This window comes from Poecilia formosa, unplaced genomic scaffold, assembly GCF_000485575.1.
Source record: "Poecilia formosa unplaced genomic scaffold, Poecilia_formosa-5.1.2 Scaffold134, whole genome shotgun sequence".
Classification (NCBI taxonomy): Eukaryota; Metazoa; Chordata; class Actinopteri; order Cyprinodontiformes; family Poeciliidae; genus Poecilia; species Poecilia formosa.
This window is the reverse complement of record NW_006800073.1, coordinates 1,594,272-1,608,108: the sequence shown is the minus strand read 5'-3', so window position 1 is coordinate 1,608,108 and position 13,837 is coordinate 1,594,272. Positions and strand designations below refer to the sequence as shown.

Sequence of the window (13,837 nt, the reverse complement as noted above, 5' to 3'; positions counted from 1 at the left end):
GAAATTAAGAATTTGAATTCTGAGGAAAAAAATTCTGAGGAAAAAAATCTTAGAATTGTGATTTTAAAAAAAAGTGGGCATTTTGAGATAAAAAGTTGAAATTCTGAAATTAAAGTCAAAAATTTGAGGGAGGAAATTAAGAATTTGAATTCTGAGGAAAAAAATTCTGAGGAAAAAAATCTTAGAATTGTGATTTTAAAAAAGTGGGAATTTTGAGATAAAAAGTTGAAATTCTGAAATTAAAGTCAAAAATTTGAGGGAGGAAATTAAGAATTTGAATTCTGAGGAAAAAAATTCTGAGGAACAAAAAGTTTTGTAAATCTGAGACTGAGATAAGTCAGAATCTTGAGAGAGAGAGAAAATTATTTTGAAAAAAATGTATTTTGAAAGTCAAAATAAAAGTTGGAACTGTGAGTTTAAAGTCAGAACTCTGGGGGGAAAAAAATCAGAATTTTAAATTTATTTTTTTATTTTGGTGGCTCTAATCCGTTTCCTGATTTAAAAACTGCAGTTTTTTGAGGCCGAAGCGTCCGCACCAGGCTCTCATCTTGCAGACAATGAAGACGGGCAGGTCTCTGCTGAAGGCGTGGAAGCTAACGCGACCTTTGCCCTACATACCGGGGTTCCTGCTCAGGAGCGGCAGCCAGTTTCTGTGGCGTTGGGCCAGATAGCGGATGATGAGTAGAGCAGCAGAACTCGCTCTCTGACTTATTAGGTGTTTTAGTTCTGGAGGATGTTGGCATTGGGAAGATGGAGGCACGTCAGACCTGGCTTTGGTTGGAGAGCGCCGACTGAAACACGCTGACAGGCGCTACCAAGATCGGAGCGCCGCCTCTGTCCCTCACCAAGGTCACCGACTGATTCATGCCTCCTACTTTGTCTCCTTTCCTTTCTAACACACTTTGATGTATTTTCTGCCCTTGTTTAGTTTTTTTTTAATGTTTAATGTTATTTTTTTTTGCTTAGGAAATGTTTGCTGATTTAGCTCTGACCAATGCTAACAATAAAATACTTTCTTTCCTGGAGATGTTTTGTGTTTGTATTTAAATGCGTCACTCTGACAGATGGCTCCTGGGGTTTTTCTGCCTGCTGACACATGCATGCAACATATCAGAATAATTTCAGTAAAGATGAGCATAATATGTGCAGGGATTGTATTTGGCATTCAGGCGGTTTCAGTGTCAAAAACATCTCAAATAAAGTGAATTAACATGATATGTGAACTAAATTTCACTTCCTGCACTGCAAAAAAACAAAATCTTCCCCAGTAGTTTCTACTACAAATTTCTTATTACACTTGGATTAAAACAAAACAAAACTAACTTAAAGTAACTTTTCTGCAAGATAAATGAGCATGATTTAAGTAAATGATCCCTAAATATTAATTTTAAAAAATGTTTTCTGTGTCTTTGTCTCAAGCTCTTGATATTCCATTTTTATTTCAGGAGTAAATAAATTCTGCTCCTAAAAATCAACCAAAAAACTAAAAATTATAACTAATAAAAACTAAACTAAAAATAAGAAATATTTAATAAAAAAAACTTGCAAACTGATTTAGAAAAATAAAAAGTCCCCTTTAAATAAAAAAATAAAAAAACTATAATAGAAAATGCAGATTATTATGACCCTGCAGGAAGAACTGACTTGGTAAGAAGGTGTAAAGTCCAGCATGTTTCTCTTATCGGGGGGACAGAAAGGGGTCTCAGGTTGGTGCTGAAGGAATTCCAGGCAGATAAAACTTTCCAGAAAAGTCTTCTTGCACAACGACAGGAAGGGTCGGGGTTAACTCCATGCATTTTGTTTTCGTTCCTGTTATCTCTCTGCAGTAGGTGTGAAGTGGATACAGCTGTCATGTACGCACAGAGCATAAGAAGCCAACTTAACCAATCCAAGTAACATTAACTTATAAATGTGATTTTTCTTTCATGTCAGAGACTTTTAAAAGTTTGTGTGTAAAATTAAAGCCTTAAAAATGTATAAAATTCATTTTTTAAAAGTTAGTTGGCCTTAAATAGGTCAAGCAGAAACGATTAAGTAGTTTTAAATTTACAGATCCGTCCTTGGAAGGTGCAGCCTTCGGATCCGAACACGGCCGGAGGAACTGGACCGGTTTGGGACGTCTCCTACGGGAGGCTGGATCGAGGACCATCAAGGTTTCAGATGAACAAAAGATGATGGAGATTAAAATAAAAAATCTGAGTCCTAAAATTCTCAACTTTTTTTGCTAAGCGTTCAAAGAACATCCAGCAATTCTGTGGTGACATTTTTGTTAAAACCAGATTTTACAATGCAGTAAATTCAGATGATATTGTGGTTTAGTCTGAAAATCGGAACAAAAATTTCACACCATAAGTTGCATTCAAATTAATTAAATTAAAACAGGTTTTTTCTTTTTTTCTGTTTGTCGGTGAAACATCAAGACGATACAGGAGATGGTGTTGGATCTGGTTGTGCTGTTTCTCCATCATGGATTCTCAGATGGTTTTTCAAAGTTCCTGACCGACGGAAGCATCGTCCACATCGGTCACAGCTGTACGGCTTCTCTCCTGCGTGGATTCGCTGATGAACTTTCGAGATGGCTGAAACTTTTGCTGCAGTAGCTGCAGACATGAGGCTTCTCTCCTGTGTGGATCAGTTGATGTTGCTTAAGAGATGATAGTTGGCTAAAAGTCTTTCCACACACGTCACAGAGGAAGGGTTTCTCTCCAGTGTGGACACGCAGATGTTTCAGAATTGAGCTGGTAGAAAAACTCTTGTCACAGTGACCACAGCGGTGAGGTTTCGTGAAACCTTTTCTCCTTCCAGTCTGTCCAGACTCCTCCAGCTTTTGCTCTGAAACAAAAACATTCATTTAATCCAGGGAGCATAAATGAGCCTGTAGAAAACTGCAACATGCTCAGGTGACTCACATCTTCCAGTGACGACATGTTGTCTCAGTTTCTTTTCTTCATATAGGAGTTAACACCAGAGATCAAACAGAGACCATTTTCACAATGTGGAAATGAAAGACTAACCTCGAATCATTTGTTTCCTTCAACTTTTTGAGCATTCTTTGAAATAAAATGTAAACATCTAGGAATTAAAACCATTACAGGTGAATTAAGAGCTTTAGATGAACTAGAACAACAGGGTTTGAATCTTAGATACAGGGGTTGGATCGCTTCAGGCTGCAGTGTGAACACAGCCTTAGTGGCAGCAGGTGCAGCGGGTCAGGCGGTGTTTCAGACCTGTTCGTCGCCCTCTTGTTCCCGCGTCACTCGCCGCTCACACCACGGCTCATGGAAAGGCACGCGCGCTCTTTGGCTAATTTTAACCGTCATTTCATCAAGTTCTGGAGAGACGAAACCCAGATCAACCGAACTGCCTCCTCCTCTCCAGCCGACAGCGAAGCCACAGTTTCTGTAATCTCTGGACACTTCATCCGACTCTGTCGCTGCTGAAGTGGGAAGATGGCTTTTTACAACTTTACCTTCACTCTCCATGGCAGCAAAGTTCACAGATTTAGAGTGGTTAATGATTCATTTGAATTCATTTTCCAAATTAAAATAATATTACAACTTGGTTGACTGCAAAATCTTAAACCTAATGCACATTTTTCTTATTCACAAATTGTAAAAAATAATAGCTACAGATGCAAATATCAGTAAAGTTGTGTAGTAACTAGTTTCATTTACTCAATTACATTTTTTAAAATATATATTTTTAGGAGTACTTTTACTACGCTGTATTTTTTATTTATTTATTTTTTTTTTTTACTTTTACCTGAGCAATCTTATTAAGGTTAAAACAACTGCTGGTTGGGATTTTTCAAAACAAAACAGTTTGAGGAAAGATGTTCTATTATTCTAAAATGTTAAAAATTATTGTTTATACACTGCAAAAACACAAAATCTTACCAAGTAAACTCTTCATCTATCATCAGCCAATGCTGTCACTTTTGTTTAAATAGAATGCTTTTTTAGATTTTAATCTTATTGTGAAATTTGAGAATAATTGTCAAGGTCTATACACTGCGAAAACACAAAATCTTAATACATTTTTGCTGTTTTTATACCTTTGAGGAAAAAAAACACCAAAAACAGATCAAAACAAATATCGGTTGCTCATATTGGTCCAGTTTTAGTTAAAGGGTCGATACCGATAAATAATGTTGGTGCTGATATATCGTGTATCTCTAGATAATTTCAATTATATTAAGACTTTTTTTCCATCTGATCTAACTGTGTTAAATCAATACTAATGAACTGACTAAAACAAGCTCCTGAAAAGTTACTTTTAAGTTATTTTTGTCGTATTTCAAGTGTACTATTTCCACCAGAAACTAGATAACAATGGTAAGATTCTGAGTTTTTGCAACGCATTTTATTCTGCATTGGTAAACACCAAATTCAAACAGTAAAAAATGATTCCCAGTCAATGTTGAAATACCTCTGAGCTGTGAACGTTTTTCTGTTTGGTTGGTCATTGAAACTCCTCCGTGGCAGATTGTCCCAAACAAATCGAGTAATGTTCGCTGGATTAGTCAAGAAGCCACTTCCCTGGTTGACCTTCATCTGAGCCTAAATGTCTGTTTTGTGTCTGAACGCTCTCCAACTGCCAGGTATGTGTCTGCTGTTTAAGCTAAGGCAGAACTTCGAGGCGTTTATTTATAAAACTGAGCTCTACGTTAAAAATCAAGCTGTCAAAGCCGGATCACAATTCTTTTTTATCTAGACAACGATGAGTTAAACAGAGTTTGTGTGGATTTACTTCGAGCTTATTGCCTGGTTTTTGTTTCTGATTCAGTTTTGTTTCGACGGATTTATTTCAGCGTCGGTAGCGGCGGGATTCAACAGCAGATGTTTAAAAGATAAAATAAGAAAAAGCATTTTGGACGTAAGCTTATCGTAACTGTGGCTGGCGCGATATGTCAGAGGTGTGCCTGCACCCGGAGGATGTTTCTATTTTGAGCACTTTGTGATGTGGAGTGAAGGAGAGTTGACTGATCAGGGTCTGCTCTCCGTCAGTGTCAGACTGCGGAAAGTTAACCGCCGGAAAGGTTAGCGCAACTACCGGTCGGGATTTTTCAAAATAAAAGCCTTTGAGGAAAGGTTTCCAAAGAAAACGTTAATAAACTCTTATGGTGTTGTTACGTTCTATGAGCTGTTTAAGTAAATTAATATGAAGTAAAACCAGAGTTGGAAGGTAACTAGTTACATTTACTCAATTACTTTTGCTTGAGTTACTTTTTTACGTATTTATTTACTTTTAGGAGTATTTGTACTTTTTACTTTTACTTGAGTAGTTTTATTATGAAGTATTTCTACTCTTACTTGAGTAAAATTTCTGGAATTTCTACCCACTGAAAAACAAACATGTTTTAACCAAAAAAATCACCAGACACAGACACACATCTGCACTTTTTGTCGAAGCTTTATATGTTTATTATTGAAAGAAACTGATTTGGAACATTTTCTTTTGCCTGATTGTGTTATTTTTGATTATTCTGACTGGTGCTATTCACTGGTTTTTACAGAAACAAGTCGATAAAACTCAAATAATAATGATTTTGGTCCATCTGATTATATAATTTTTAAATATTACATGATTGATAGTCTGATCAGATGTAAATATCATTGGAGTTGGATTACATTTACTCAGTTATATTTACTTAAATAACTTATTTTGGAAAATTTTACTTTTAGGAGTATTTTGTATGTTTTATTTTTACTTCAGTAATTATATTATGAAGCATTTCTACTCTTACTTGAGTAAAATTTCTGAATTTTCTACCCACTGAATGAAAAACAAACGTGTTTTAACCAAAAATTCACCACCCCTAATTAGATGAAGAAAAATGAAAAATTATTCATTTCTCAGGTAACTGAGGTGTGTTGGAGCAGCAGTGGAGCCAAAAGCTGCAGCCCAGTTGCACCACCTCATTTAGGTTTGGAGTTTGGCCTAGTCAAAGTCCAAACCTGAATGAGTTTGTTTGGATAAAAGAATGTGACAACTGTCATTTTCAAGATGTGGAAAGATGCTTCTGAAAAGTATTACCTCAGGTTGGTTTTGTTTGGAAAATGTTTGGAAAAGCATCTACACTGCAAAAACACAAAATCGTACCAAGTATTTTTATTAACTTTTTAGTGCTAAAATCTCAGTACACTTGAAATAAGACAAAAATAACTCACAAATAACTTTTCTGCTATATGTAGGAGCTTGTTTCAAGTGAATAATTCCTTAATATTGATGAAAACGTTCTTGCTCCACTGGCAGATAATTTCACTAAAACAAGACATTTTTTGCCATTTTAAAGTACAAAATAAAATCTACAAATGGACCTAAAACTTTTTAAAATTAATATTAAGGAATTATTGATTCAAAAGAAGCTCCTATATTTTACTAAAAACGTACTTGTGAGTTGTTTTGTTTTTTGTCTTACTTCAAACTAGACAGAAATACTTCGTAAGATTTTATTTTTGCAGTGTAATCTTCTTTCCAGTTTACAATTTCTGCTTGAGTTAGTCTATCATATAAAATAAACAAATAGTAATTAGCAGCACATAAATAAATAGGGATGTTTTTAAACCTTAACATTAAATAACGCAACAGAAAAATTATTATATTTAATTTTGTAACATTTTGGCCAGAAAGAGGTAGAGAGTTTTATTTTGAAGGCTAAATGAGAGTTTCCGCTGTGGCTGAGAGTCAGTTCTGTGCAGCTTGGGGTGACGGGGAAGAGGAGCGGATCAGTAAATCTGGAAAACGGGACCTTCCTCCTCCTCCTCCTCTGCATCCTTATCGCGCAGCGTTCAAACCTGAGTGGGATTAAAACCCAAACTGACGGCTTTTTTACGCGCTTCACAACTTTCCTCGTTTCTTCTGAACGATCCTGGTGTTTATTTACCGACCTGACTGCTGCAGTATTAAAGTGAACTTTTTCAGGTTTTTTCCTCTCCTGCATCTGCCATCGCCGGGGTAACCAGCCCTCCTCTCCATCCTCTTCCATCGCATCAGAACCTGTTTGTTTATTAACTCCGAACTGAACCCAGTATTTTCTGTTTAATTTGTTTAATACCCTCTCCGCTGTTTGTTTTGTTTTTTAATGTGCGTGGTTATTTTAAACTGGTGAAGTTCATGCGTCAACATGCCTGTAAGACGCGGTCATGTTGCGCTCCAAAACACATATTTGGACACAATCATCAAGAAATTCGACGAACGAAGTAAGTGCAAATGCAATTTATTAATCTGCTGAAGAAAATTTTACTTAAATGAAGCACACGTAATAATATTCTGCAAGCCCGTTCTTTCCTAAAAAAGAAAAAGAAAAAACCCAAAACAAAACAAAAAAACCCTGTAAAAATAAAGTTGATCCTTCATAAACTTGTTTAGCATGAAGTTCTCCATTTGTTGTACATTTTTGTTTTCATTCGGCTGATTTTTTAAAAATTTTATTGTCTGGCAGGTGAGAGATTGTTCCCTTTTTTTAAACATATGTTTTATGCTGCAGTTTAATTACACCTGCGTGTAGTAGCGCAAAAAAGTGAGTATCCACTATAGGGGCGCCGCTACAGGGGGCGCCGCAAAACCATGACGGAATAATTAATTTTAGTTAATTGTCTGTATTTACAGCTGTTTTTACATTGAAAAAACAGTGTCTACATACACCTCAAAGTACTATATCTGCTCCCCTGCCTCTCATAATGCCCCATTTTCCATTCTTTCACATGGAGAGACAACCAAAAATCTTCCCCCACATCCAGGATTTTGGAAAAGGACAGATGTTGCATGTAAAGTAAACCTAAACCTCACATTTAGTCTGTTCTTATATTTTTAAACTCCGTCACTTTTCCCTCTGACTCTCTGCCTTTGGTCATGTCTGATTCTTGGAGGCTCCTTTTGAGGGAAAAGTCTATTATGTAATGCCTGAACTGTGTCCCTAAAAGTGCGTGCGCATGTGCACGGCCAGGTGAGCGCACGTGCAACAGTGGTGCTGCTTAGCAACGCCGTGACGATCGGTGTGAGCCCCAGATAATGACACTGGACAGGATGTGCTTTCCACCAGAGACGCTCAGACGTTTACTTTAAAGAGAAAACTCCCCCTGCTCCGCTCTCATCTGTGTGGGCAGCGAACAGCTGGATCCACCAAAGCTGTGATAAAAGAGGCAGTTTGAAGCCGCTGAGTTTATTTATGCATCTTCCACAGTTCATTTAACTCCTTTATTAGCTGCTCTTGTAGAATTTGTCCCAATTCATCTTCATGCTGCATTTTATTGCTGATTTGTGAGCGAGATGCGTAGCAGTAACTAATTAGAGTTGGATATTGTTTATGTTTGAACAACTAGAGCTGCAACTAACAATTATTTTTGATGATTAATCGATTAATCGGATAACAAATTGACACATTCTGAATATGTTCCACTTTGGCTGTACTATAAACACATGAAAAATGTAAATTTAGTTCCTTTTTAAATCAGAAAATAAAAAAATGTTTTGCCTAAAATGCAATAACAAAGCATTCCTTTAGTGTGCACTTATTTCAGATGTCAACTAATCGATTAGTTTTGATGATTAATCAAACAGTTGGACAAAGCATTGGCACTTTTTGCAGATTTTACACTTAAGCCTTTTTCATAAAATATTAAAAATACATTGAAATAATAAATTCATTTCCTTTTTTAAATAAAAAAATAAAGAATTCATTGTCTAAAATGCAATGACATAGCTTTACTTTAGTGTGTGCTTGATAATTTGTAATAAAACTGCCTGCATCCGATTATTTCAGATATTGATTAATCGACAATTGATTATTTTTGACGATTAGTTGAACAATCAGATAAAAATTTGGCACATTCTGCAGATTTTTCACTTGAAGTTTTTCTAATAATTAATCATTTATAAATAAGAAAATAAAATTGTTATTGCCTAAAATGCAGCAGCATATTCCTTTAGTGAACTTTTGATCATTTGTAGCAAATGATGCATCTGCAGCCATGAAAATACTTCTGATTTAAAAATGTGAAGCTCATTGTCTTTCTGCTTGACTGAACATTGATTTTTTTATTTTCTGGATTAACCAACTAGCAAAAGATGATTAACAGATTTTCACTGAATTGTAACTGAGTGAAGCTAAAATTAAACCACTTGAGTTTTGAGTTTTGGGTAGAACTTATTTATAAAGTTATTTTTTTAATCCTAAACACAAAATATGTATAATTTGTACAGTTTTGACTTAATTACTGCTCTGACTGTTGTTTTTCTTAACAAATTGCCTTTTTTATCAGTCTGTGTATTCCAGCTAATAATTAATTGATTGCTAGTCGACAATTACTTCAATAATTGATTAATTGCGATTAATCTAATTAATTATTTCAGCTCTAGCTTTAGAAGTTTGACAGGTTTTGCAGCTGAAACAGTTCTGCGACTGTTTTTTCCCTGAGGGACGGAGATAATCGATGGTGTTGTGTGACCTCTCCAGGAAGGGGTCATTTACTGCCGAAGAGACACAGCAGGGGGTTTGTGCATACAGAGATGTGTGGAGGTAGAAAACGTAAAGAAAAATGCTTGTAGTGTAGCTCCAGTTAGGTTGATTACTTCCCTGTTCAGACAGATTTGTTTAATATTTGTGTCTGCTTTAACAACTGACAAGGCAAACCACATTTATTTGATTATTTGACTTACTGATTATTCAAGCTATTATTCTGATCATTAATCTATTAATTGGATAAAAAAATTGGCACATTACTCAGATTTTTCATTAAAACAACTAAAACACTTTTTATACAATATTAGAAATACATTAAAAGATTAAAATGTTTAATTCCAATTTCTTTTGTAAATAAAATATTTTCTTACCTAAAATATAGTAACATAGCATTCCTTTAATTAATACTTTGCAGAAAAGGATACTTAAAAAAAATACTTCTAATAACGTGAAAAGATCAATCCGTTCTGCTTGACTTACCTTAAATAATGTAGGACTGATCTGTTGATTATTAACCGATTAATAATCAGTCAGCAAAAGTGTTTGATATTAGATTTATTTAACTGAATTTGAACCAGATGCATAGCACAGCCAAAACTATGCTACTTGATGAGTTTTGGGTAAAGACAAAACCATGCAAATGGAAATTATCGAGTTTGTTTTAATTTATCATGCAAATAATATTTATATGATTTATTGCAACATGCATAGTTATGAATAAACAAAATAAAAACATCTAGTACATTAAACAATAAAATTATAATTGAGTTTTACTGTAAACTGAGTCAATAAAGATTTTAATAAAGATGAAATTGGTTCAACTTGTTGACATAACAAGACTCAAATAAGATGGACAAATAAGAAAGCAACTATCTGTAATTTAAAAATGTCAGCAAAAAGGTTAAAAAGCTTTAAACACATTACCTGAGAAAAAATGTTACACAATAGTGTTTCAATTAAAGTGGCCACCTGCTTCTTGTCAAATCCCCTGGGAGGAACCGGGACGCTAATAGCGTTAGCGCCGTGGAAAACTGGACAGCGTCAGCTCCACTTTAGCTTATTGTCAGCTGAAGACGAGGAGAACCAGTTCATTGAAAAGCCGTACTGGAAATTAATCCACCCTGACCTCCAGGCTGATTCAATCACACCCTATCTGTAGACGTTTCTGTTGCAACTGTGCTACTTCTTCCAAGAATAACCGTGACCTTGTTTGACCCCTTTCTTGCAAGATCGCAAGTTTCTGATCGCCAATGCCCAGATGAAGAACTGTGGGATCATTTACTGCAATGAAGGTTTCTGCCAGCTGTTCGGCTTCACCCGGGCAGAGATCATGCAGCAGCCCTGCACCTGCCAGTTCTTGGTTGGTCCTGGCACCATGAAGAGCGCCCTGGCCCAGTTAGCGCAGGCCCTGCTTGGGTCCGAGGAGCGCAAGGTGGAGATCCTCTACTACTCCAAGGAAGGTGAGGAATGGGAGACAAAAACAGGCCTGGGGAGATGAAATGAGTCAGAAGGTGGCCTCTCGTATCAAAACGTAAACAATCTTAACAATAACATGTTTAAAGGCCCAAAGTTACAGAGACGTCTCTGTCTGCAAAATGAACAGATTCAGTAAAACCCTGCAGGTTCTCTGTAAACAAAACTTCCAGCATGTCTTCTTTGAAAGACAAATTTTTATCTTACTAACATTTTTTTGTTACTGTTTGCTTGAAACTACAGAAGTGAGCCCCACATCCAGTGGTGTCCCCGAAAGGGGGACCAAAGGGGCCCATAGCCCCCTCTTAAAACTTGTTGATCATTCCACTGACCTCTCAGATAATCATGTTCAGGACATAGAAAGGCAAGGAAATATAACTTTACTTATATAGCACCTTTTAGTTAGAAACAACTCAAATTACTTGTACAGAGAAGTTAAAAACAACATATAATAAAAACACATCAAACAGATTACAGTTAAACTGGTTTAAAAATAATTTAAAAGTAGCTCAGAGTAGAAAAAAATATTGAGCAATCTTCTTCAGTCAAGACATAAATGTAAATCTCAATGCACAAATTAAAATTTTATATAGAATTAGGTTCCATAGGAAATTTAACGGAGTGGAATGTTTCTAAATCAACGTTTAAAACAAAATGGCTTCCTGAAAAACCTGGAAACCTGATCATCTTCAGGGAATAAAACTTTTATTTTTAAACCTGCATGTAGTGATGTTTGTTTTTATATTGGCTGTGTGGGCAGTTGTCCAGGGCATTATCAGAAAGGGGTGGAGCGCCCTAGAACTAAAACATAAAATATATCTGATGTGTCAGTTGTTCCCTGAACAGGTTGTGTGCATGTGTGGCAGAGAAAGTTTCCCTTAGTTGTTTTTGAGTATTGAGAGACGACATTACATGCTGTCTGCTAATTAATTGCTTGCATTTTAATTGGTTGGAGTGCAATATATGAACATGTTTATATTTCAAGCTTACAAAGTTAGGCATAGTGATCAATCGTGATTTATGTGATTAATCACTATTAGTGTGGTTAATCTTGATCACTCATGATTAATTATGGTTCATTGTGATTAATCACGGCATGAATGATCTTTAATAATTATAATTAATCGCAATTAAGTAGTGTGATTAATCACAATTAATTACAGCCTGTTTAATCATAATTATTAAGTAGTGTGATTAATCATGATTATGATCTATTACAGCATGATTAACCTATTCAACTTGTTAATCGATTGACCGCACTAATATAAATATTTAAAATCAACAGATCCCCACAGTTTTTCACAGTAAGACATATTTTACACAAAAATGGTGAAAAACCTGGGTTTAAGTAATTTTAATGTGTCTTACCAATATATTCTGGCACAACTGGCTCTTTAAGAACATTCATAGTCTTTTTTTTTTTTTTTAAAGGCTTTAGTGGCCTTTATTTCACATTAAGGTGGGTAATGAGAGAAGGGGAAGACATGTGGTGAGGATCGCCAGGCCGGGAATTGAACCTGTGACAGCTGCGTTGAGGACCAAGGCCTCCATATGAGAGTTGTGCTGAACCCCTGCACCACCACAGAACATTCATAATGTTGATATGGCCCAAAATGAAAATGAGTTTCACATCCCTGGTCTATAATATCAGATCCTGGTCAAATACTTTGAAGCTGCTGCATGACTAAATAGTTTCTAAAAGGTTTGCTGTCCTTTAAACTGTGTCCAGTATTGTTTTTATGAAATCAGCTACAGAAGCTGGAATAAAGTGTCTCTTTGTGACTTAGGGATGACTCAAAACTTTTGCCCAGTGTTCTCCTTTCGGCATCTCGTCGTGAGGCACGCGGTCTGGTGTGTTGTTGTCATGGAAATGAGTTCATTGTGCCAGCTCAAATCCACTGAGCGTCTATTTGTTTTGTCTCCTGCTTCCCGCTGCGCTCCCAGCCTGATCAAGAGGGAAATGAGGGAACAAGTGAATGCAACATGATTCAGAAATGAAACCGACTCTCCAGGCTGAACCCTGGCTTGTCGAACGGACGCAGACAATCTGTTTGCATGCCTGGTCCAGTGTCGGATCTGTGTGATTTTTGTATTTCTATTTCTGGATCTGACTGATTTTAACCTGCCCTTTATCTCCCTTTCTCGATTTTTCCCACAGACTTCAGTGGTTATCTGTATGTAGGGGGTATAGCTCAGTGGTAGAGCATTTGACTGCAGATCAAGAGGTCCCCGGTTCAAATCCGGGTGCCCCCTTCTCATTTTAAATATATTTCTAAAGCTCTTTTTGTTTGCAGGGATTTGTCGACCCTGCCGAGTGGATATCGTACCTGTCAAAAACGAGAAAGGCCATGTGATAATGTTCATCCTCGACTTCCAGGAGCTCATTGACCCTTCGCTCAAGAAGTCAGGCTTAAGGCAGAGAGTCACCCAAGGATGGCTTTACTGTAAATACACTTTCAGATTTAAAAACCATAACATTTTGTAATAAATGAAAACCTGTCTTTAATTGTTAATCATGACTATATGGAGTAACACCTGTAGTTTTTAAACTTTGACAAGATAGTAGGGATGCAAACAGTTAACTGACTTATGATTAATTGTTAATTAATGGTTTATTAGATTAAAATGAGCTACATAAACATTTTATAGAGTTAACAAAATGGAAAATGATAAGCCCAAAAAATTTAATAATTGTAAACATTAAGGCAAAGGTAAAATATTACATGTTTTATTTATTGTTTTTCAGACAAATGGGGGAAAAAATCTTATTATTATTATTATTTTTCTATTGGAGGGGGAAAAAGAAAAGATTTGGCTTTGGAATACTTTCAACTTCGGGATTTTGACATCCCTGGAGTAGAAGACCGTGTTTTAGTGTTGTAGTTTGGCTGCCATCCAGCA

General features: G+C 36.0%; 1 protein-coding gene, 1 long non-coding RNA gene and 1 other non-coding gene across 4 annotated transcripts in view; 2 read left to right on the top strand and 1 right to left on the bottom strand.

The window, feature by feature from the left end:
* Positions 1 to 2,301: 2,301 nt before the first annotated feature.
* Positions 2,302 to 4,063, bottom strand: LOC107837332 (uncharacterized). Its single transcript, XR_001663346.1, has 2 exons — positions 2,910 to 4,063; positions 2,302 to 2,832 (listed from the first exon to the last, which is right to left on the bottom strand). It is a non-coding gene; the product is annotated as an uncharacterized LOC107837332 (long non-coding RNA).
* A 2,628-nt stretch (positions 4,064 to 6,691) lies between these two features.
* Positions 6,692 to 13,837, top strand: part of kcnh6a (potassium voltage-gated channel, subfamily H (eag-related), member 6a) — a 32,725-nt gene continuing 25,579 nt past the window's right edge. For both annotated transcript variants that reach the window (XM_016676404.1, XM_007562200.2), the window contains exons 1-3: positions 6,692 to 7,202; positions 10,693 to 10,923; positions 13,231 to 13,380. In XM_016676404.1, coding sequence (XP_016531890.1) covers positions 7,127 to 7,202; positions 10,693 to 10,923; positions 13,231 to 13,380 — 457 coding nt within the window. In that variant the 5' untranslated portion in view covers positions 6,692 to 7,126. The remainder of the gene's footprint in view (positions 7,203 to 10,692; positions 10,924 to 13,230; positions 13,381 to 13,837) is intronic.
* Positions 13,118 to 13,189, top strand: trnac-gca (transfer RNA cysteine (anticodon GCA)). Its single transcript has one exon. It is a non-coding gene; the product is annotated as a tRNA-Cys (tRNA).